Source organism: Hippocampus guttulatus, chromosome 7 (assembly GCF_054856545.1).
Source record: "Hippocampus guttulatus isolate MCC_2025c chromosome 7, RoL_Hgut_1.0, whole genome shotgun sequence".
Lineage (NCBI taxonomy): Eukaryota > Metazoa > Chordata > Actinopteri > Syngnathiformes > Syngnathidae > Hippocampus > Hippocampus guttulatus.
In genome coordinates, this window is record NC_141267.1 from 19,502,533 (window position 1) to 19,525,026 (window position 22,494).

A 22,494-nucleotide genomic window follows, 5' to 3' on the forward strand; every position below is an offset into this window, starting at 1 on the left:
AAGTCAAACAAATGTATTGTTCTCAAAGAACCGAAATGTACTTCGTACAGTAGTGATTGTTTCACGTACCACTAGAGCGCGCTCGCGCAATACCAGAACAACACTGAGAATCACTATTGTCTTCTCAAGACGCCGTTTAACCTTCATAAAACCAAAAAACACACACAGCTATTCAGTGTCTAAAAATAACCGAGACCATCGACATGTTGCATCATTGTTATTTTATTTTTATTCCACATATGATAATGTGTTTCGGTGCAAACACACACGCACAAATATTTGGACGCTTTACTCCGACACTCGGAAAAAAAGACACACTGAATGAATTCCAATAGCCCATTGACAGTAAGAGCTCGGCCCCCTAATGTTTGATACACACCGTTCACAGCAATCATGTTCAGTATATACAATGCGATGTCGTTGTTTTTTCGAGAAAGCGGGAAAAAAGAAATGTGGAAGCACAAAAATGGCCTTTTCCCATTCAGAGCCGAAGGTGATAGAAAATGACGGTCAAGGGTCGTGTGTTTTAATAAACAACAGTGGTGCCGCACACACATCAACACACAGTAGTACACGTCTTGAAGTGCGTGAGGTCAAATGGGAGCACACGCACACACAAGCACTTAAGGAGTGGAAGGAGCTTAAAAATGTGGTTTGTACATTCAGTGTTGAATGACTACAACAACTTTGGCTGGAGCCTGTGACACACAGTTTGTGTAAAAATTCTGAGACCATTTTGTGAGAATGAAAAGGATTTTTTTTTGTAAGCGTGCACTCAGGTTGGCTGACCTGACGCACAACTCACCTCACCTGGGAAGTGAAAAATTGAAAAGAAAAATCTTACATTTCAAGTTTGAATTAGGCTGGGATCACTTGTGTCGGCTAAGTAAAGTACAGCAGAACCTGTTACATGCACCAATAATCATAACCTTTAACCTGATAACATGATAAACTGTCCACTGTCATAACCGCTGTCCCTGAAAGGGTTAAAGTGGAGACATTGTGTAGATGATAATACATAATAATCATGATGTCGGGATGAAGAGCACAAATAGCAGCGTGAAGGTTGTCCGATAGAACGCAACCGTGAGGCACGATGTCATCTATATGCACTTAAGTATATCTATTTAGGATTTCATATTACTTCCTACTGGCCTGACAACTTAAAGGAGTGGAGGGGATTCATTCAAGTAAAGTGTGTTTGCGTTATTCTTTTCAAAACAACATCGTGGGAGGGAGCGTCTTACAAAGTGCCGTGTGCACACATTGCACCACTTTACAAATACACTGTAAACGTCTTTGTCCATGAATACATACATGCACATGGAAATAAATACAAAAATAAATAAAGCCATAGCGGAAGTTTCAAAATGTGAGGATGAACGTGGCGTCGCTGTTGTGTTACGCGAGTGCAGATGTGCAAACATGGAAGGCAGCGTGTGAGAAAGTTTGTCGGAGAAATGACAACAACAACAACAAAAAAAAGATAGCTGTTCAAGAGGTGCATTTTTAGAGAGACAAAAGTATTAGGACACACTCGTTCATCGTTATGTGTTGGAGGAAGGTCATTTTCAGTCCATAAAAATTTGGCTCGATGGAAAACAAAAAAATTGCCAAACCAAGACGAATTCCAACATACTTTTGCTAATGTTGCAATATTTTGTCAACATTTTCAAACAGTTTTCATTTCTATTGGTGTCCCAGTGCTTCTGTCCAAACTTACGCATCTGGCAGATATCCCAATACATTTGCCAATTTTTCTAACCTGGGTATCCCAATAATTTTTGTGACGGTACTTCATGGTCATCACCATACCTTTGTTTAAACACCAATACTTTTGCAAATCTCAAATTGTCTTCCTTCTTGGGTTTCTTAGTACTTTTTGTCCCAATTCCAGTTTTGACTTGGCCAATGTCCCAATACTTTTGCCCAAACTCACAATTTCTTTCTTGCTGCATGTCCACGCACATGCGTACGCACACACGTACAGTAGGTAATGTGTTGTATGTATAAGATCGGATGCGCCACTGACACGACTACATGACATCACCACACACGTTTGGAATCTGACTACCAGACTGATTAGAAAAATCCTGACACAAGATGGCGTAGAGTAACGCTAACTGGGGGAAGGAAGATGGCGCCGGCGGGGTGGAAAGGGAGAGGGGTCGGTAGTCTATATACATCTCAAGTCTTTTCCATTACATCCTCATCTGTCCCACTCGTCTTCTGGACAACTTGGATCTGAGGGGCAGAGGCCAAATAGCACGTTAGTATTTCATCTCGCATGCGAGCATTCTTTTACCTCACTCATCTTTTAATTGACCCGACTACAGGGTGGGTTGTAAGGCCTTAGCACTTTGTCCATTTAAGGTACTATGTTTCTGAATGTTAGCATGACAACTACTAGCGCGTTAGCATCATATCTACAATGTTACCATTTTCTTAATCATCATTTGTAATAGTACCCAATGACAAAGAGGGACACAAGATCCTTATTCACTTGCCTTAGCGCTTTGTCTACTCTGGTTATTTTGTAGCTAATGTGCCAACTAGCATGTTAGCATTTTGTCTGGAATGTAAGCATTTTAATAATCCTCATTTGTAATAGTTACCAACTAAAGAGAGAACCTCGTGGATCTTTCTCTATTTGGATTGATATCTTGCTGAATGTCAGCATGTTAGCATTATTAGCAAACATGTTAGCATATTTAGCTAAAATGCCAGCCCTTGATCAACTGTCATGTTTTCAAATTAAGTTGATATCTTGCTGTATGTCTGCATTTGATGATATTTAGCTCTCATTTTACCATTTGATCAACTGTTTGTTATTGTAATTATAGGGCTGGGATGTAAAATCTTTATTAATCAGGGCTTTCTCAACTGATACTGCTATCTTGCTGTCTGTTAGCACGCCAAACGTTAGCATTCAACGCAATACCTGATAGTCCCTGCCAGGAGAGGATTGAAGGCATAGAGCCAGTCGTGCATATCTTTGTCACTTGTGGCTTGAAGCAATATTCCACGGTGCTCCGTGCACACGGCAAACGTGTTGGGGGTCTATCGGAGAGAAAAAAAAAAGAAAAGAAACTGTTAGAAGCTGGTTGGGTGTCTATCACTAATCAATAGGGAGACAACGGGTCGCACCTTGAGCATGGCCTGCTGGTCTTCGCTGTACTCCACCTGCGCCGAGGACAGGTTGAGAATGGCTCGCTCTACGGCATCACGCTCCGTGTTGTAGATGTAGACGTACGGCCGGCGCACCACCACGTAGCGCTTCACCCAGCCGTTGGTGTGCGGCTCCAGGAAGTGAAGGTAACCCTTTTTGGACACAATGGGGCTGCGAGGAGGGAACACTGTTATTACCTCCATCTAGGTATGTTTGTGTCAGCTATGAGCTCATTGTTTGGTTTGTAGACTTCCACAGGCATTATGTTTTCTTCGATCCGGCAACTCACCTGACTCGGATCTCTTGGATATCGGGAACGAATCTACGGATGCGAGGTTTCCCTTCTGAGCTTGCGCTCGCGCACTTTTTGGCATCGGCATCCGGCTGCGCGTCGGGACTCGGACTGACGGCACGGGAGCGAGGAGCAGGAGGTCTACAAAATTGTATTTATTTATTTGTAAAAAATAATTCCATCATATTTATTGTTTTCAACTTCATGGTATGATCCGCGAATAACTGCTAATTTACAACAAAAAGTGACATATTGAGGATTGACCTGAGATCTGTGTTGCCGTAGCAACCCTCCACCAGGGAAGGGCAGGTGGACGAGGGCGTGATGGTGTTGAGGGTGGAGATGGAGGCCGAGTCTCTCAGCGTGGTGACAGACATCTGCGAGATCTGAGACAACGATTAGTTTTGTTGCGTTTGGGTTACCGTCAAAGAAAGAACAGGGAGTACCTTGCTTTCACTGGCGCTGACGCAAACGTGAGTGTACTCTCTGTCGAAGGAGTGAGTGAGCAGCCGCAGACACTATGCGGACAAAAATGCACGATTGGTTTTGTAAGTTTATAAACGATTCCAAAATGTTGCATGTCAGTCAGTATTGTAATTTCTAATTACAGCATTTCATTTATTTTAAAATTGTATTTTTTTCATTTTCAGCATTGGTTTCACTTCAAAAAGTGTACACTGATAAGTTTGTGTATGCTTCAATGAATGTGTTTTAAGTGTGTGGGTGGGGTCAATTTCACCACATTCACTGCATTTTATACATTCAGAGAAGTGGGAACGCAGTCAACCTTGGTGGCGAGCTCCCGTTGTCTGTCGGTGGTGATGTCTGATGCCGTGCAAACTTCCGGGTCTTCGGACTCCTCCTCCGCTGGCTGCTGAGACCCCCGACCCGCCAGCAGTAAGGTGGACTCAAGCTTCTCCCGCAGCAACAAGAAATGTTTGGTCTTCTCCACCTGATGGCCAAAAACAAACAAAAAATGAGATTTCTTACATTTGGCCCTCACTGGTCCCCTTCGGTGGCGACGTGACCCAAAAACAAGATGAGGTCGCTCACATCCTGAAGCAAGCTGAGCTTGTCGAGCTCCCACTGGTGCTCCAGGATGAGGCTGTCGCTGCGAGGCCTCCACCCGGCCAGGTTCTCCTCGCCGCGGACGTACGCTACTGACGTGTCGAGCACTCGCCGCCTGCGCCGCTGCATGCCCGGACTTCCCGCATCCGCCAGGTTGCACAGGCTCAACTCGTACACGCCCGTCACACGATTTCTTGTGGCGGAAGGAGAAGATGATGAAGATGTGAGACGTCAAAAATAACATTTACAACAACAACAACAAAAATTGCGAATGCTTCCATTTTTACGTTTCACCTGATTTACACACAATCCGAATCTGGCAAAGAAGGTTTCACATTATTGCTTTTTCATTTAATTAGTTCAAGATTTATTATTTTTGTTTTATTAAGAGGGTTTGATGTGAAGAGGAGCACACATATGTGTGAGAGGTGTTTTAGTGTGCGTCTGTGGGAAGACAGAGCGAGAGCTGGTATATGTGTGATGAAATGTTTTTTGTGTTCAGTGAGTTTTTGGTGTGGGTGTGAGAGTGGATTTTAGGTGGGTGTAAGCTATTTTGGGGGGAGTTTTTGTGTCAAAGGGGCGTGTGTCAGAGTTATGTTGGTGTGTGAGATTTTTGGTGGGTGAGAGTTTTTTGCGACTGTTTGAGATTACAGGTAGCTTCGATTCGCTCTCTCAATTTGACTCTCAAGGGAGAGGGTTTTCCGTTTTGAGCAATCTTTCACACAATTTCTGACTCCCTCAGTAAAATTTGAGTGTTTTTAACAACGTGACAGGCTTAATGTGCATGAGAGGTATTTGGTTTGCAGGTAAGAGAGTTTTTGGTAAGTGTGAGAGTTTTTCCTGTGAGGTGACAGATTTTTTTTTGTTTGTGTGTGTGTGTGTGTGTGTGTGTGTGCGTGTGTGGGCGGTAAGTTCTTTTCGGTTTGAGCGAGGAGTTTGAGTAAAACTCACCCATCGGCCGCTCTCAGGCTCCCGGTGCCGAAAAGATTGCGAATGGAACGCGAGGCGGATAGTTTGGTGTCGCGAGAGTAGAAGACCATGCACACGTCTTTGGTCACCACCGCCGGCTGCGTGCATTTCTCCAGCTGGAAGACATGATGATGCGATCCTGTCAACATCCGCGTCCATCATCCACATGACTGGTTCCTCAAGGGTCACCTCTAAGTACGCCGAGAGCGTCATGTAGATCTTCTCGCCGTGGGGCGTGACTCGGTTGAGGAGCAGAGAGTTGTGCATGGAGCTGTCCCACGCCGCCTCGAAGCGGTAGAACGTCCTGGGGGCAACCAGTCGCCGCCACAGAGGCACACACGGACAACAATCAATACGAGAAGTGCACAGATGCTACCGGTAAGTTGGTGCAAGTGGTGAAGAAACGATGATAGCATGCTTGATTGGCTGAGATGAAGCACCGATGAATATGCGCACGGAAAGCCGTTTGAGCAATTTTTCCACATCCAACTTAAGGTCCATGTACTAGTACGCTCTTTTTCCTCACTCGAAAGACAACTCTATGCACTAATAGAACGGCATAGGCAGACAAGTTGACTGAACGTGTATGACATTACTCGTCATATTTTTATCCATGACTAGCGCCACTTTTGGCCTCCTAGCATGCAATGAAACCTTACGAACAAATAAGTGTGCTGCACTCGTAACACTTCGACGTGCTACTTGACATCTACTCGCCAGTAGTATTGCAATTTGACATCTGTATGCGACTATTACGACTAGGTAAGGCCTAAATGTATACAATAGGAATTTTATAATGCCAGGAGTAGTACTATTAAGCACAGTTTCTCCTCACAAGTAAATATCAAGAATTTTGGAGAAACAACTTGAAGAAACCAAGCTGACCATTTATTCAATATCCTTAATAGCGATCTTAAGGTCTATTTACTAGTATGCAAGGTACTGTGGAAATATTGTCTTCACTAATACAGCACAATTTTGGCGCACTATTAGAACAACTAGTTACTAGTGAGGCAAAACTCTGCACTAGTTGACGTCTGCCTGCTATGAGTACGACACGCAAAGCACTAGATTTTAACGAGTAGAACAGTTTTCCCTCACTGGTAACATGTACACTAGCTGCGCAACGAGTGAGGACAAAGAATGTACTTAGTACATGGATCCAAATGATTAAGGCTTTCCATAGACGAGTGAGGCAGAGCATCAATACCTCGGATCAAGTCCCCGACGGGAGATGCTGTGAGGAAGAAGAGATGACAGAGGAAGAGGAAGAGTGAGAGAGGTTGAGAGACAGGAAGTGGGCTGCATACGCTACTAGTCCCAGAAGTGATTCTCTCATATATATATATATATATATATATATATATATATATTTTTTTTTTTTAAATCCCCCCCATCATGCCATAGATTATTGACTTGTGCATGCGCAATTGTGCTCTACACCCACTTCACAGATGAACAGGACAAAGTTCACCAACAGTGAAAATTGAGTACAAACATTGTTTGTAGAAAATACGGTTTAAGGGTTATGAAATGTCAAACCCAATTTTTGTCTCATTGAGATTGCATGTATTTTGTGGGGGCTGAAAACTGCTGGGTCACATGTACATCCTCCTCCCCGATCCCCACTTGCAAAGCCGGGCCATGCAGACATACATCATTCAAAGATTGAAGAGAACAAAGAACAAACAGCGAAGCGACACTTGGAGCTGATGAAGAAATGGCCGTGAAGACACACGTGAAAGGATGAAGGCGCAAAATATGATACAGTGAACCGACGTTATATCGCGGGTCATCTTTCGCACCCCCGCTATTCCAACAATGTTTACGTGTCACATTAATGAATTAATCAATTTATTAACACATGGATTAATTCATTTATTTATAGGGTGTACACATTTGTGATATACAAAATAATGATATTGCTCGTCAATGGATGAATTTTGACAGCTTAGTGTCAGTTTTGTTTATTTGACATGAGGTGAATAAAATAATAAATCAGAAGTTTCTCACTCGTTAGTCGGAACTTAAAGTCATTTTTAATCACTGAATACTTACTCTTACTCAAGTCATTATCTGGAGAATTACTTCTTACTTTTACAGTACGCGTACAATTTTTGGTGAACCGAGCCGAATCAATAGTAAGCACACTTCACACCTTATTTTGAACATTATCACCTGCAATAAACGAGGGTTCACTGTTCATAATTGACAAATAAAATAAAATATACCTAGGCATGTCTGAATCAAGAAACTGTCTGCAAAAAGCAAAACAAAAAAAACAAAACAAAAAAAACATTCCATTACTGGACTGGAGGGAGAAAATCGTTAGCAGCCATTCAAGTATTCCATGTTAGTTTCTCAATGCACAGCAACGTAAAGGACCGAAGACAGGTTACTTAACGGCAGCCGGTGCAGGCCAGGCTCGCAGGTTGCTTGGCAAATCAACAAAATTTCCCCACTATCAAAAATCATAACTTGAAATGAGCTTGAATTGTTCAATATGCTCGACACACTGTAAACACTTTTCACAGTCTTGCATGTAACATGGAAGTCAAATATAAAACATTCACTGACATTTTGTGGGGAATAAATGTTAAGAGTAGCTTGCTGGGCTCGAGGCATGATCAGAAAAACCGCTATTACGCAACAAAGGAAATGTGAATGTGCTGCATGTTGTGTTACTTCCTGGCATGGAATCACATCAAATGACACGGTAGTGTGATTTCTATCGTAAAAATGATAATGACAAAAATATGCAACGCCTCAGACAATGTTAGCAAGGCCAAATTTAGTGTACATAATGTTTCCGTTTCATGATTTTTTTTTCCCACTGAAAAATTATCGCTTTGTTCCATAAAATATTAAGGCTCTTGCAACAACTTTTTTTTAGTTTCTATCCATTTACTGGGAAATTCATGATTTTCAAAAATAATTTCAAAATATATATATACATCATGGAATATTCTTTTTCCTATAATATATTAGTGACTCAATATGAGCTTTTCTATTGAAAAAAAACCATGATTAATTCTCTCAAAAATGTTGACTTTTTCTATAAAATTTGACTATTTTTATCAAAATAATTTTATTATTTTAATAATTGTATTTTTCTATTTCAAAACATTAGAAATTTATGATTTAAAAATATGAATGATCAGCTAAAAATAATGATACATTTAAAAAATGACTTTTTCGATTTAAAAAAATTACAGAACCGCATTTTTTCCAAACCAAAAAAATTCAACTCTTTCAACTTCTCAGAACATCACACCTTTACAGTATTTACAAAATGTTCCGTTCCCCCCACCCCTCCCGTGTGACCTAATGTCTACGTAACAATAAAGTAACTACAAAACTAGTGACATAAAAAAAAAAAAGAATAATAAAAAAATAAAGAAACAAAATGAGCGCTTGGCTATTGAAGTCTGCATCAAGCAGGTTAATTCTTCGGTTAGTTGATATGATGCATGACGACGGAACGGGACGACAGGCGTGCCACAACAAAAAGTGAAATGACAAACATCGGAAGCTCGCACAGCTAGCGTGGCATCAAGTCGCGGCGACCATTTTGCATAGCAGCTCCTCTCAGTTGAACATGCATCGTCAAGTTGTCGTATGCTTGTATGAAAAGCCTTGTGAGCATTTATTAAATAGCCTTCAAATTAAGCTTCAGGTCCATGCACTAGTATGCCCTTTGGCCTGATTGGCCAAGTATACCTGTCATCGTGCAAGGGCCTGACGTAGCCGGCGGACAAGATGTTAAGGGACAGAATGTTGGGGTCCACGATGCTCTCGTCAGATTCCAGAGTGTTGCGGAGACGTCCTAGCGTAAAAACGAGTGCAACGATGAGACGATACAAAAAGATGAACGCACAAATGTACGATCTAGCCACAACGTACCGACAACAAGCTCACGCACATCTCTCCAATCGATGTCGCCACCAGACTCGTGCACGATGGTGACGGTGATTCTCCTCTGGAGGCCCTGCATAACAAAGACACATTTTTTTGTAACTTAGGTTACAAAATAACAAAACTTATTTGACATAAAAGTGTGAAGGAGTGCTTGAAACTTTTTGGTGGATTTAACAAAAGGGACCGACCTGGTGCAGGAGGAAGGTGCCGTGACAAGGCATTCCTCCTCTGTGGTCCACCACAGCAGGAAGGTAGCTGGAAAACAAACAAACCAAAAAAAATAAAAACACAGTCATTTAATTTATTTTGAAGAGACCCTAGCAGGATACACGCTACTTACTCTCCGTTGGCTTCCAGCTCACAGATCTCAAAGAAAACCATCAGGTCGTACTTGCAGTGGTACGGTCCTACCTGCGGGCGTGCCATCGCCGTCAGCTTGGTGGCCGGCACTAAACAGGAAACAGAGCCGATTAGACAGGAAGTTGAACGGGCTAGGGTTAGACAGGAAGTCATGCCAGCTCGTCCAAAGTGGGAGCAAGAGAGGGAAGAAGACAGGAAAGCTATTATGGAGGGATGAAGAGAAAATAACATTTGCACACTATTGTCATAACACAATTATGACTTTATCCTTATCTGTGCAGCACTTGAGAGTTTTCTTTCAAATGAAACGTGCCTTATAAGCTAAAAGTATGATACATTTTTTTTGCTTGTAATATTTCTGACACCAGAAAACTCAAAACACTAGGTTTTGGTCTGTGAAAATGAAAACAGAGGACTCAAAAAAAGCAAAACTTCACTGGACAGACACATCATTAGGTACACCTGAATAATCACGAGTGATTGCCATTGTCAAAGAAGGTATGAATTGAACACTACATCTTATTGTGTTTGCAGTTTGCAGTGCTACGAAAACGTATTACACTTTGTGAGGTGTATCCTATGTTGTGGAATTCATCATATATGACCACAAATATAGATCTTCAATGTAAGTTATGAGCCAATGAACAAAGTCCGTGTGGTCCAGAGGAAGGAAGAGCAGGGAAGAGTAAACACACCTGACACATCAAACAAAGTTTTCATGTCACTTCACTTATCTGTCGCCGTTTCTTCCAAATGAAAATGGATATTTTGAGCTGAGGTGTAACTATAATGTCTGTTTAGAGGTGGTTCGAGTTTGATTGATGAAGCAAAAAAAAGGCTGGACTTACATAACCTGATTGAAGTGACAATTCACATACAGTCGGTGTCATAAAGACAAAAAAAAGTCATGTAAAAAACATCGATATCAAAAATCGAAAGATCTTGAAATAGTCTTGATTTTAAAAATGTTTTTAAAAAAATTCTGCATTTCTCGGAATTGTCAACTTTTTTTTGGGGACCTCTTTCTTGACAACAAAATTCATTATATTTATTTATTTTTAGGAGGGGTAATAGGTGGCATTTTTCCTCTAAAAATGTTATTTCTTGAGAAAAACACAAATTTTCCAAAATCAGCTCTTTTAAAATCTGCAAAAAATTCACCAAATTTTGAAAGATTATTTTTTTTCACATTTCAACCTAAGACAAAGACAATGACATTCAAACACCACCCTGCCCAAAATGGCAAGATTTTTCTCTCTATTTTGAAGCTAAACAAATATTAAAGAATAAAGTTTTGTTAATCAGTCAAATATTCTTCCTGTAAAAACTAAGGACTTTAAAAAAAACTCATCGGTCAATTACCGGTAATCAGTTATCAGAATTCAATTTTTCTAAGTATTGTAAACGGACTCAGCCTCAAAAAATCCTTATCGGTGGGGCCCCATTCTTAACAGTCGACAAAGTGAGTGACATTAAAAAAAGGCCTCGTGTCAGGATTGTCTGGGATCATCGTGAACCAACCGGGCATCTGCGCTTTAACAACGGAACAAATGGAGGGGGGCACGGCGACCCACGCTGGCTCGTTCGCTTCCATTAGGAAGGAAGCGGCCAGGCCCGCGGCGGAGAGGGCGTGGCCTGACAGAGAGTCCACCAGTGCCCCGTTGAGCTTGTCGGGCACCAAATAGCGGATCAGCTCCAGTGCTTTCTCCTGGTTCTGCTCCGAGTCCGCTGCTCACAGGCAACGACAGCAACATGACCGACACGCGTCCGACGGTGCAGTATTACGACAAAATATACAAAACAGTTCGTGTTGTGCTTCATTTTTTTTTTCTTTTCTTTTTACCTGGTTTGGACAAAGGCATCACACGGGGGAACTGTCTCCTGCAGGTTCGCAGTGGACTATGAAGAAGGAAGAAGGTGTTAAAGCAGTATTAAAGTGTTATGGTGTTACTCTATCACTAAAGTGTTTGAACGTTTCTTATTACCATCTTTGATCATTTCCATTGGCGTGTCTATGGCGTTTCAGTTTATATGCAAGCTTTAACCTACTGGGCCTATTTTCATTAGGCAAAATTAGAAAAGTTTGGTAGAGCATTTGGTTCTGAGAATATATTTTTCTTGTATGTGTTTCAACTCAAATATCAGCCCCTTACTCACAACAGAGGCAATTGAGTGTTTAGTGTCAATAATTTTACCAAAATATGCCCAAAATATTTTTCACTTTGCTTTAATGCTTCAATGCTAGAATTATGATGGATTTATTAACATTTTATTAAACGACTGATAGATAATAAAAAGTCCTACCTGATGATATCTTTACAGAGAGGAAGAAAAATTTGTTTCTGGTAGTGTCCAAACACCTCAAACACAATCGGTTGAGTGCTGATGTAGTCCACAAACGATTTGGTTACTTCAACGGCGATCTGAAAAGAAACAAAAGCGATAATGCGAGCTACTGAAGTAAAACAGGGTACGGCACTTCATCATCATTATCATCGTCCTCAGTTGTTACATTCTGCACGTGGTAAAAGCCCAGTGGCGGTCCACGGGGCGTGTTCTTCAAGGGTTCCGTGGAGAAGGCTTCGTCATGCCGGTGGATGAAACTGTGCACAAGAAAAGACACGCGGATAAGTCATTCAGGTGTGAATAAATAATAATTTGACTTTTCCAGAGTTTTTTTAAAATCTTAAAAATCATTTTTTTAGGATGAGGACACTCTGAAAAATATGTGGGTTTTTTTCTAGAAATATTCAAATATTTTCTTGGGAAAAAAACACGTACTCATAACTGACTTTTCTTGAAATTAAATAAATCTTTTCTCGTAAGGTGAATTATTTTATGGGAAAAGCAGATATTTTCTATGGAGAATAGGAAAAAAGATTGTGAAATGTTCAAGGTGTGTTAGGGTGGAGAGATGTCTTACTTGAACTGGCAGAAGATGTCAGCGTACTCAGCGGAAATGTTGGATGCTTGCAGCACGGTCACACGAAAGGTGAAAACATTCCCGATCTTCAGATGCTCCACCGTCACATCCGCTTGCCCATCCAGTCCCGACTTTGCTGCCAAGTCGTCTTCATTACTGCCAGCTGCAATCAAAGCACAAAAATAAACAAACATTAGTCAACAGCCAGGATGCGTCACGATAATGGAGTCCCTCAGAGTTCTGTCCTTGGTCCAATTCTCTTTTCATTGTACATGTGTAATGAGAATTTGAATTCCCATCTTTACCCGCTTTCATTCCACCTTACCTTGAACTCCAATGTGCAAAACAATAATTCTCACATGTGTTATTGTTGACCTCGTCCGCCGAGGGCCCCGTCTCTGCGCTCTGCCCCTCGCCCTCCACGATGCGAAGTTCCTCCTGGGAGATTCCAGTGCGTGACAGGCCCACTGGGCAGGACTCAGACTGAAACTGAAGAGGGAAAAATAAATTGTCGTTTGCAGTACCAGGCGCTTTTAAATTGAGGTTTTGTTTAAACTTCAAGGGTGCTTGATATGACATGCTTTTTCCAGCACATTAAAAAAAAACAAAGTAATTTACGAAACGAAACAACAATACAGCGACAACTCCCACTGCTCTCGTTCCACTAGATCACACGGCAAAGAAATCGTAAAGAGATTTCACTCTATGCAACATGCTATGCTAACTCTCTAATGCAAACAATATACTGTAACGTGTTGTTTACGCACCTTTTCATATTGTTGATCTTCAAAAGAGATTTTGGCAGTGCCTGACTGTCGCACCCCTGATCCGTAGTCGGGTGCATCCTCATCGGCTGGAGGGTGGAAAGATTGCCATTTATGAGCCAATCGTGCGCAACTCCCTTTACATAGCCCCACCCGTCCTGTGAGCCTTACGCGATATGGCCTGCACTGCCACACGCAGGAAGCCCTTAACGTCGCCCTTCTCGCTTACGACGGCCACACGATGCACCAGGGGAACGGGGTAGAGCAGGTTGCTTAAGTATACAAATGACCTGGATGAGAAATGGAAAGAGAAGGACAAAATGATCACGTCAAGTAGCAAAAGATGACGAATCACAATACAAAGAACACTGAGCTGCGAAGCAACCAAACACAAGCTGGGACTGCTCTTGAGCGATGGCCATGGCTGCCCTTTACTCCTGCTTTCACTTTTCATATTTTAAGATTTTGTATTTTATTCGTCTTGCATTAGGTCAGGGATTACCAAACTGAGGTGCGTCCATCGGGTGCACCGAATTGCAGAGCAACTCTGATAGAATAATTATGTTTGTTTTTTTTTAAACCAAAATAAAACAGAAATGATTGATTCCTTAAAACATCGCTGGGCTGAAGAAAAGGCCTCCAGGAGCTGCACTGGATTTAAATTATAATTGCAGCCTGGTATAATAGTGATGCTTCTCTTCATTAATCATGGTTTAAATGCCCAGACATTGTTTGGGAGAGTGTTTGACAGCTTTTTACATGTAAAACCATTTTCTTTCCATAAACAGCTCACAGAAATAGACTAAATTTAGATGAGATTTTTTGAAAAAGGTACTTGGTCGGACTGCACCACATCCCCACGTGCCAATTTGAGGGGGTAGACATTTATGGGTGCTAAGAGAGACGGCGGGGGGCAGGCTTATGACAAGATTGGTGAGGTGTTAAGAAAGGCATGCTCAGGACAAAAAAAATAAATTAAACAATGTTTTTTTGGGGGGGGACGGCATTCAAATGACACAAAAATCATCATCGTCATTATACGGGGTAAGGGCGGTGCAAACACGGCTCAGCCACAGCCGACCAATCAAATCAAAGGACACCTCGGCAAGGCCACGAGGAGGTCATGGAAAAGGAATACAGTCATTAAACAAAGAAAAATGAAAAGACTTGTGCTCTGGCATGCCTAAAAAGAGACGGCCGAGGTCGAAAAACCAGCTCTTTCAACTTGAGACGTCAACTTCGGGTGTCATGATTAAAGATGTCAAGACGTGACAAACACACGCAACACAAGCAGGTCGTTGAGCTTCGACATTGCTTGGTATGATCCCATCCCGGCTGTTATGTAACAAGAGAGTTAGCGCGTTACAACTGTTAGCAATAACATGGGGTTGAGGACATGAAATTGTCATCAAAATAAAAGCCCAGAAATGTCGACTCCAGCATTGGATATTTGCATAGGAAGTATTTGAACAAGTTACATAAGAAGACCAAACATGCAACTGCTACTAGTTATCCATTAAAGGTCACTTGAGCATTTATTCAACATCCTTCATATCCAGCTTATTCGATATTGCGGTTATTTCTTGTTGTTGTTTGACATCATCTATGCAAAATCTTGCCGTGCCGCCTGTTTTAAAAACCGAAATTAATTTGTCCTGCCATTGTAAAGGCGTCCCCGCCTCTCGGCGTGAAAGAGCTAGTTTCGCCCATCAGCACGCGCTCTCTCCCTGTAAACCTCACCAACCTTCCCACTATACTGAATAATGGCGAGCGGTCGTAAAAGGGATCCTGGCCTTCGCTGGAGCTTCGGCACAGCTCTCGCTCCTCCTCCACCTCCTCCTCATCATCATCCTCATCATCCTCCTCCTCCTCCTCTCCCACCAGCTCCGAGCTTGGCTCATCCAAAAAGATATCATCGTCCAGATCCTCCGACTCGTCGTCCTCGCCGCTGCCGCGAGCCTCCCGCTGAGGGGAGTCGGTGGTCTCGGAGGCGGAGAGGGTGGGGGACGGAGTGGGGTCGCTCATGCGCTCGCTCATGCATGCGTTGAAAAGAGGGTTTCTGGGAGAAGCGGGTTAGTAGAGAGAAAGTACACACTGAATATGGATCGGCCCCCGCCTGTTAGTGGACCCACACCAGGACGGGATGCACAACAACCGGGCGAGAATATGTTTGATGATCTTTGATGTTGGAGTGGGGGGGTAAAAAAAAAAAAAATGTTGGGGATGGTCAATGACTCCAATTTTTACCACAGGGTAATAGCGTACCTGCCCACCAATCTGAACCATGGGAAGCGGTCGTAAAAAGGATCGCCGCCCGTCATGGCACCTTCACCGTCATCTGTGGTGGGATTTGTACCCGTTGAAGAGGCAAGGGCAATGGTAGGAGGAACCTCAGCAGCACGGTCGTACATCTCTCGCATGAGATCAAGTCTTTGCCTAAAAGGACACATTTTTTTTCCAGTCAATACTATTTTATCATAAGTGGAGTGAATCAAGTCGCATTTTGATTGAAGTCATGTGTTTGTCGTTGCTGTTAGATGGAAACCATGAGTCCAAAGATGGCAAACAAATCGATATTATCGGCCTGCATTTGAGGATGGAAAGGTGTCGTTACAACTATATACATAAATATATTGTTTAGTCAAAAGCAGACCTCACAACAAAACCTGGTGTCTCCCGACTCGCGAGGGCATTAACAGTTCCTTAATTGCTCCATTTTTTGGCCACTTCAGTGTATCTAAAGTGTACTTGTACATCAAATTTTGGCTCACAACACAAAGCAGAAAAAAAAGTTTTAAAGTGATCCAAGCGACAGCTCCTAAGACAAAAAACGAATACCATAAAACTAAGGAATCTTTTTTGGGGAAGAGAAAGTGTTATTCACAGGATTTTACAGTGCTTTCCCCATTAAAAAGTAAAGCTTCAAAAGGAAAGTTTGCAACTTTGAAAATTCCCACAATTTTACAATCCTCTGAAGACCTGAGTTTTTCCAGTGTCCAATAATGAGTGGCTCCATTCTTCTGATCCTGCACCTCCACGGCCACGATCGTTTGCGGAAAGATTCGCCTCTCACGCTCTTTTCCGGCCTCGGGCGGAAGCAGGTCGGGTGGGAGCGGCGAATAGAGGGTGTCGGTCAACAGCACAAACTGGAACTGAACCTGTCGGGCACAAACAAACGGCTTGTTAGCATCATGGCAGCTAACAATGTGGACGTTACGACCACACGTTTTTTTGCCTTCTTCTTGAGCTCAACACTGATGGCATTGGCCTCCTTGAGGAAAATGGCGTTGCCCCAAAGGAGGTCCCGTAGGGAGGTGAACTGGTAGCACCGCCACCTGCGAAAGCTCCACTCGGCTAGCTCTCTTTCACGCTCGCTCCACTGAACTGTGAGACAGCAAAGAACATGAAAGTTCAGCTTTTAGTCACACGACATTCAAGCGATGATTTGCTCCATGCGTTACGACCTTCCTCTTCTGGTTCCTCCTCTTCCTCGGGAGCCTCTGGGTAATAACGATCCACTTGCTTCTGAAGAGCCTCCAGCTTGCTCTCATAATCCTGGAAAATAATGTGACCACACACTTCATTCACAAGATAATGAGCTCCAATACAAAAAAAAAAGTTTGCAGTAGTTAGTACACAGCTATTCTGTATCATCATACTGAGAAATAAAATTTGGGCTATCTTTTGAGTGTGAAAATATTAGACACACCTCTCGGTATGGTGCAGTGCAGTTTTCAAAACGCAAACTACTTTGTCCGCTAGTTGGTTTGTTGGTCGGGTCGGTCAATCAAATAGTCAGTTGGTTGGTCACACGGTTGGCTTGCTTATTTGGTTGGTCAGTCGGTCAGTCAAGCAAAATTTGGCTAGTTTGGTGATGAGCCAGGCAGTCGGTTCGTTCGAGATAGTTGGCTAGTTGGTTTGACAGTCAGTCATTTATTTGGTTCATTGGTACTTCATAAAATCGGTTGACTTGGTTTTTTCTTCTCAGCCAAGGGTCAGTTAGTCAGATGGCTGGTTAGTTACTTTGTTGGGTGGCCAATTAGCTAGTTGTGAGTAGTTTTTAGTTAGCCGCTTATCCTCACGTACCAGTCTTTGTTGCTCCAGCAGGTTGTTGGCCTCCTCTCTTTCTTTGCGATATTGATCTTCCAACTCTTGCAGCCTAAACGCAAACATTGTTAGTTTAAGCATTCAGACCATAATCTAAATAAGTCCTCAATTTGTTTACCTCTGTTCCATTTCTTGCTTCATGTCAATGCCTTGCTTCTCCAGGAGCTCCCGCTGGGCAAAGGCCCAGTCCACGGGCTCCGCGGGGGTCTCGGCACATGGGGTCCTCTCCCTCTCAGCCCGCGCCTGCACGGGGTGGTTGAAGCGGAACACGTGGCTCTTGCCCAAAATGATACGATTGCCTGAACATGACAGTAGCACCATATCAGGGCAAACGTAGAGTACATACGTGCATCTACAAATTGATATAATGTTACTAAATAGGGATTGTAAACACAGTATTCAGTCGGTCAGTTAGTTTGAACAACAAAACAGTCAGCCAATCTGTCGATTAGTTCGTTGGCTGGTTGGCTAATATGGCGGTCAACCAGTCAGTTAGTAAGTTAATCAGTTAGTGATGGATTGGTTGAGCCTTTCACTGGTTGGTTACTGAGTTAGTTGCTTGGTTAGTCAGCTTATAAGTTAGTTAGTCATTGAATACAAAAGTCATTCAGTCGGTCGCTTGGTTGGTCACTTAATCAGGTAGTTTTTTCGCTTGTAAGTTAGTCAATGGGTTCATTTGTGAATGGTTGGCTACTTAGTTGCTTGGTTAAGTGATGAGCCACTCAATTAGGAAGTCAGTTTATTTAGTCAGTCTGTCAGTCGCTTGGCTGATTAGGTAGTTGCTTGGTTGATTAGTCAGATGGTTGGTTAGTCATTAAAAAACTGGCATTTTATTGATATTGTGACTTCTATTTTAATGTAATGATGTTCTTTGAACAATAGCAAGGGATTCCATTTTCCTGACCTGATTTGAGGACTGTGGCCTCTGTTACTCTCTTGCCGTTGACGTAGGTCTCAGCTCCTTCGCAGGGCTCCAGGACGACGGCTACTTGGCAACAAAGACCCCAACAATGTAAAACAACAACAACAAGGCCTGTGTGGATCTAACCTAAGATCACCCACTTTCTCCCTGCGGTCCAGAGGAGCTGGTGAAAGTGCAGTGCTCATCCTTAATGAAGTGGCCGCTAAGTACGATGTCTTGGCGGCTTGCGGCATCCACACGGCCCACCCTGAAAAAAAGAATTCTTGGTTAATTCATTCTGCCAGACAGTTACGATTAGGGTGAAATCTTGATTGAACAAGCCTGGAGGTAAACGCTCTTGGGTGTGGTCAGTGAAAATGAACTGAAAAATGTGATTAGCCACAGTTGTTCAGTTTCTTGGTTGGTTAGTTGGTTAGTCAGTCAGTTCATGGCTCATTTTAGTTACGTAGTTTGCTGAAAAAGTAACAAAAGTACTGGTGCCGTGGAAATGCACCAGAACAGGCTCCTTTATGGGATCTGACGTTTTTTCGTATTGGTAAAGCAGCATGCAGATCATTAATATAAGTCTGGCTGCATCTAACCTGGTGATTCCATCCTTGATGTAGTAGAGCAGGCACTCGGACATGAGCGGGTCCTCATTCAGGTTCACCAGATGAGGCGTCTGAGGGGATACAAAAACAAAACAATAAAATGAGCTCGTCGTCTGTACAAGTCAATTTCTGTCTGTCTCTTTATGATCCCTTTATGAAGTATAAACATTATGCAAACACTGCATATCACAGAGCCCACACAAAGCAATCTCGTAGAGAGAAAACATGCAAATAAAGCTAGCTTTATCTGTCTTTATCTTCAATACTGTCAGGCAGTCTCGGGAGCTCTTGAGATAAAACTTAATCAAGGTCAGACTCAAAAGCACTCGCACACTTCTCCGCTACAAACCTCGTTAGGGGAAAACAGCCCGACAGTGTCAATAAACACAGCCTGGGGCTTTCTGTGGCTGTCTGACGGCTTAGAGGGCGAATAAAGAGGCCGTTTATTCTTCAAATGCTTCAAAGCACTTTGAGGAGTCAACTCAGTGGATGTCCGATTACCTTCTTGGGGGAGAAAACGCCAACTGTGCCGCCGTCTTCGCGCATGGCCACACCCATTTCTGCCAGCAGGGCCTCTCTGTGGATGAAGACAATGTTTGAGTTAGCTGCAACATGCTAATCGCTATGTAACAAGAGTCCCATGCTCAGAGTGAGTCTTTGTCATTGACGGGAAGTTGTAGGTCACCGTTCCATTCGAATGGCTTCAGTCCGACGAAGTTTCTCTTCCCATGTCTCGTTGAGCTCTGCGATGATTTTCTCAGTTTCCTGATGTTTATAAAAAAAAAAAAAAAAAATTAAAAAAGGAGTACAATTGGAGCGTTTCCTCATTTCTGCCTGTGGTAGGTAGCCTTTGATAAATGACCGTTTCAAAGCAAAAGGGCTGACATGCTGTGTCTTTTGGCTTCTTGAGACTTTTTGTGCGTCTCCTAATGATAGACATGCCTACCAAAAGAAAGGGAAAGGTTTGGGGCTGAATTTTCATAATTGCAAGGTCATTAGAATATCAGGGTTTACGGCAAATCATCAAACTCTGCTGCCATGCTCGGCCCACACACACTGACCAAAATTCAACAGTTTTATAAATTAGCATCAATTATCATTTGCAATTCAAAATTTGGTAACTTCATTGGACCGTATGACCCTTAAAATGGCCACTTCATCCCAAACAGGGAGAGTTCCTGTGTCTTTTTAGGTGTGGCTTTTAGAGACTTTTTTGTGGGTCTACTCATGATATGTATGCCTGCCAAGTTTCATGTTTCTAAGGGGAAACTGACTTTGGGGGCTGAATTTTTAAAATTCAGGACAAATTTGAATTGGATGTTTTTAATTTTGCCTCCACACTCACCTTCAGGCGCTCAATGGCCTCCTCATTGGCCGGGCTGAACATGATGCGGTCGTGCAGGCTGGCGATGGAGCCAGCGCGGCTGGAAAGGGCTGACAGTGACGGCGAAGGACTCATGCCCGTCATGGCGTTGGTCACTGGAAAGCAAAAGACAGAGAAAAACCTGTCAATGATAACTGAGGCCTTTGCTGTTATTATTTCTCTCGCCGTGCGACAAGCAAGCCAACAAGCGACAATGAAAAAGATGGAACACTGCAGCCATCAAGTTAAAAATAAACAAGCTGCTGAATGTATTACGCTCATACGCCATTTCAGATAAGCGAGGATTACAAATGAAATATAACAGCGAAGCCATTTCTGTGACTGATTAACAGTGCATCTCATTTCAACGCTGCACTTTTTTTCTGTCATTGTTATTTTTTAGCTTTAATTGCACAGCCCGATTGTCAGCTGAGTCATCTCAGTGTGGAGGCGCTAGCGTTTAACTAGAGCTATGTGAGGTGAATCAGCACTTATCCTTGCGAGGGCCGCTGATGTGCTGGAGTCTATCCCAGCCGTCTTCAGGCAGAAGGGCTGGCGGCAAATTATTTAAGAATGTTTAAATACTCTGTGAAGACCATGAGCATTATCTCTGCTGCACTGTAGCATTTGCAAATTGCGTGTCATTATGTAACGCAGGGCAAAGGGCAAATAAAGCTGACATTTGAATGTGATGCAAAGCTGGCAGAAGAGCGAGAAACCAACAACAACACACGTTTCAAACCCTCGATCTCAGCAGCAGACCCTCGAAAGGCTTGGAGAGAGAAAGAGAAAGACAGAATAAGACAAGTACCACAGGCTAATGACTTCATTAGCTAATGACAGAACCGGTATTAAGGTTAAAGTGCTCTTCAATTAACATCAATTAGAATGCTGACTTTAAAATCATTCGCCATTACAGCAACCCCTCACTATGTATCACCTCATGAATGATTTTTAGAGATCATTTTTATGGGTTTTACAGGCAAGTCCTTATTTTCTGTCAAATTATTACTGTATATATGTTTTATGTTCAATAAACAAACAAACAAACAAACAAGTCCCACTTTGGAGTTGGAGACCGACGCTGTAGTACCACACGGTGCCAAAACATGCCGGGCAGCATTGAGGTGTAATTGGATGTAGATGCAGCTTAATTAAGAGCAAAAACAAGAGACAAAGAAGGTCTATGGCTGCTGTTAGTAAGGTTGTATGCTTTGTTTGTGTGTAATGCTGCTGTGGGTTAAAATAGCAGTTGTTTAAAGGTTTTTAACATTTGTGCTAATTTTCTTTAGCCCATCTATGTTTCACATGACGTTAGCAATAAGCTTGTGCGCTTGTTTTGGATCTTCTTATTTACAAATTGTACTGTCTTACGACCATCATATTGCCGTTTTTAGCCATGTTTGGTTTTAATATTAACTAAACATTAAAAAAATTACTTTTGCAATGATGCTGTCCTACCAGGAACACTATTTCAAAGGGACTTTTATGTCCAAAAGCTGCAAAAGATGTGCACTCACTCTCGATGATGTCACCCAGGCCTTGGGCAAAAAGCAGGTCTTTCAGGCGAGACACCTCCTCCTTTAGCTCACGCACCAGCCGGTTGTTAGGATCCTCGTTGATGACTGCGTTGCAGCGGATTTGCTTGGCGCGGTCGGCATACCTGCCATCATGAACACACATTACCACAAGTAAGTTTCTGGGAAGACAGAGCATTTATGTAACTGGTTGAATTATATTCATCTGCTCCCCTTTCATATGGAGTTCCCCAAGGTTCAATTTTAGGTCCGGATTTCTTTCTATCGGTTTGTACTTATAATGCTGTTATTTAAAAAGGCTCGGTGTAAAAGTTGACCAGAATTTTAACTTTGCTCTTTTGAAATTGCTTTACAATACATTTGGATTGGATTTTATGTGGCAAAAGCAGAGAGGTCGGCGCGCTGTTTTTACCTGAGTGTGCTGAGTGTCTCATCATAGTTAATGTCCGCCGGGCTCAGCGCAGCCACCATGGCTGTGCGTGAATTCCCGCCTGATGCAAAGTGGAAACAC

General features: G+C 42.6%; 1 protein-coding gene across 9 annotated transcripts in view; it reads right to left on the reverse strand.

The window, feature by feature from the left end:
- Positions 1-206: 206 nt before the first annotated feature.
- The window catches only part of kif1aa (kinesin family member 1Aa), a 31,193-nt gene continuing 8,905 nt past the window's right edge, over positions 207-22,494 (reverse strand). Inside the window, exons 12-50 of one of the 9 annotated variants that reach the window (XM_086115391.1) lie at positions 22,396-22,474; positions 21,966-22,108; positions 21,179-21,217; positions 20,428-20,561; positions 19,768-19,847; positions 19,584-19,659; positions 19,074-19,153; positions 18,633-18,739; positions 18,475-18,555; positions 17,689-17,869; positions 17,550-17,622; positions 16,928-17,018; positions 16,699-16,847; positions 16,443-16,621; positions 15,729-15,899; positions 15,208-15,522; positions 13,635-13,753; positions 13,467-13,552; positions 13,059-13,188; positions 12,700-12,862; positions 12,289-12,379; positions 12,081-12,199; positions 11,620-11,675; positions 9,757-9,865; positions 9,605-9,671; positions 9,402-9,486; positions 9,219-9,324; positions 7,730-7,756; positions 6,709-6,735; positions 5,688-5,802; positions 5,481-5,614; positions 4,515-4,722; positions 4,249-4,413; positions 3,908-3,979; positions 3,726-3,847; positions 3,459-3,602; positions 3,148-3,340; positions 2,942-3,060; positions 207-2,244 (exon numbers count right to left, since the gene is read on the reverse strand). In XM_086115391.1, the coding sequence (XP_085971517.1) occupies positions 2,202-2,244; positions 2,942-3,060; positions 3,148-3,340; positions 3,459-3,602; positions 3,726-3,847; positions 3,908-3,979; positions 4,249-4,413; positions 4,515-4,722; positions 5,481-5,614; positions 5,688-5,802; positions 6,709-6,735; positions 7,730-7,756; positions 9,219-9,324; positions 9,402-9,486; positions 9,605-9,671; positions 9,757-9,865; positions 11,620-11,675; positions 12,081-12,199; positions 12,289-12,379; positions 12,700-12,862; positions 13,059-13,188; positions 13,467-13,552; positions 13,635-13,753; positions 15,208-15,522; positions 15,729-15,899; positions 16,443-16,621; positions 16,699-16,847; positions 16,928-17,018; positions 17,550-17,622; positions 17,689-17,869; positions 18,475-18,555; positions 18,633-18,739; positions 19,074-19,153; positions 19,584-19,659; positions 19,768-19,847; positions 20,428-20,561; positions 21,179-21,217; positions 21,966-22,108; positions 22,396-22,474 (4,478 nt within the window). In that variant the 3' untranslated portion in view covers positions 207-2,201. Of the gene's footprint in view, positions 2,245-2,941; positions 3,061-3,147; positions 3,341-3,458; positions 3,603-3,725; positions 3,848-3,907; positions 3,980-4,248; positions 4,414-4,514; positions 4,723-5,480; positions 5,615-5,687; positions 5,803-6,708; positions 6,736-7,729; positions 7,757-9,218; positions 9,325-9,401; positions 9,487-9,604; positions 9,672-9,756; positions 9,866-11,297; positions 11,508-11,619; positions 11,676-12,080; positions 12,200-12,288; positions 12,380-12,699; positions 12,863-13,058; positions 13,189-13,466; positions 13,553-13,634; positions 13,754-15,207; positions 15,523-15,728; positions 15,900-16,442; positions 16,622-16,698; positions 16,848-16,927; positions 17,019-17,549; positions 17,623-17,688; positions 17,870-18,474; positions 18,556-18,632; positions 18,740-19,073; positions 19,154-19,583; positions 19,660-19,767; positions 19,848-20,427; positions 20,562-21,178; positions 21,218-21,965; positions 22,109-22,395; positions 22,475-22,494 lie in introns of all 9 variants that reach the window. The other 8 variants (XM_086115394.1, XM_086115392.1, XM_086115393.1 and 5 more) reach the window with 8 other exon arrangements.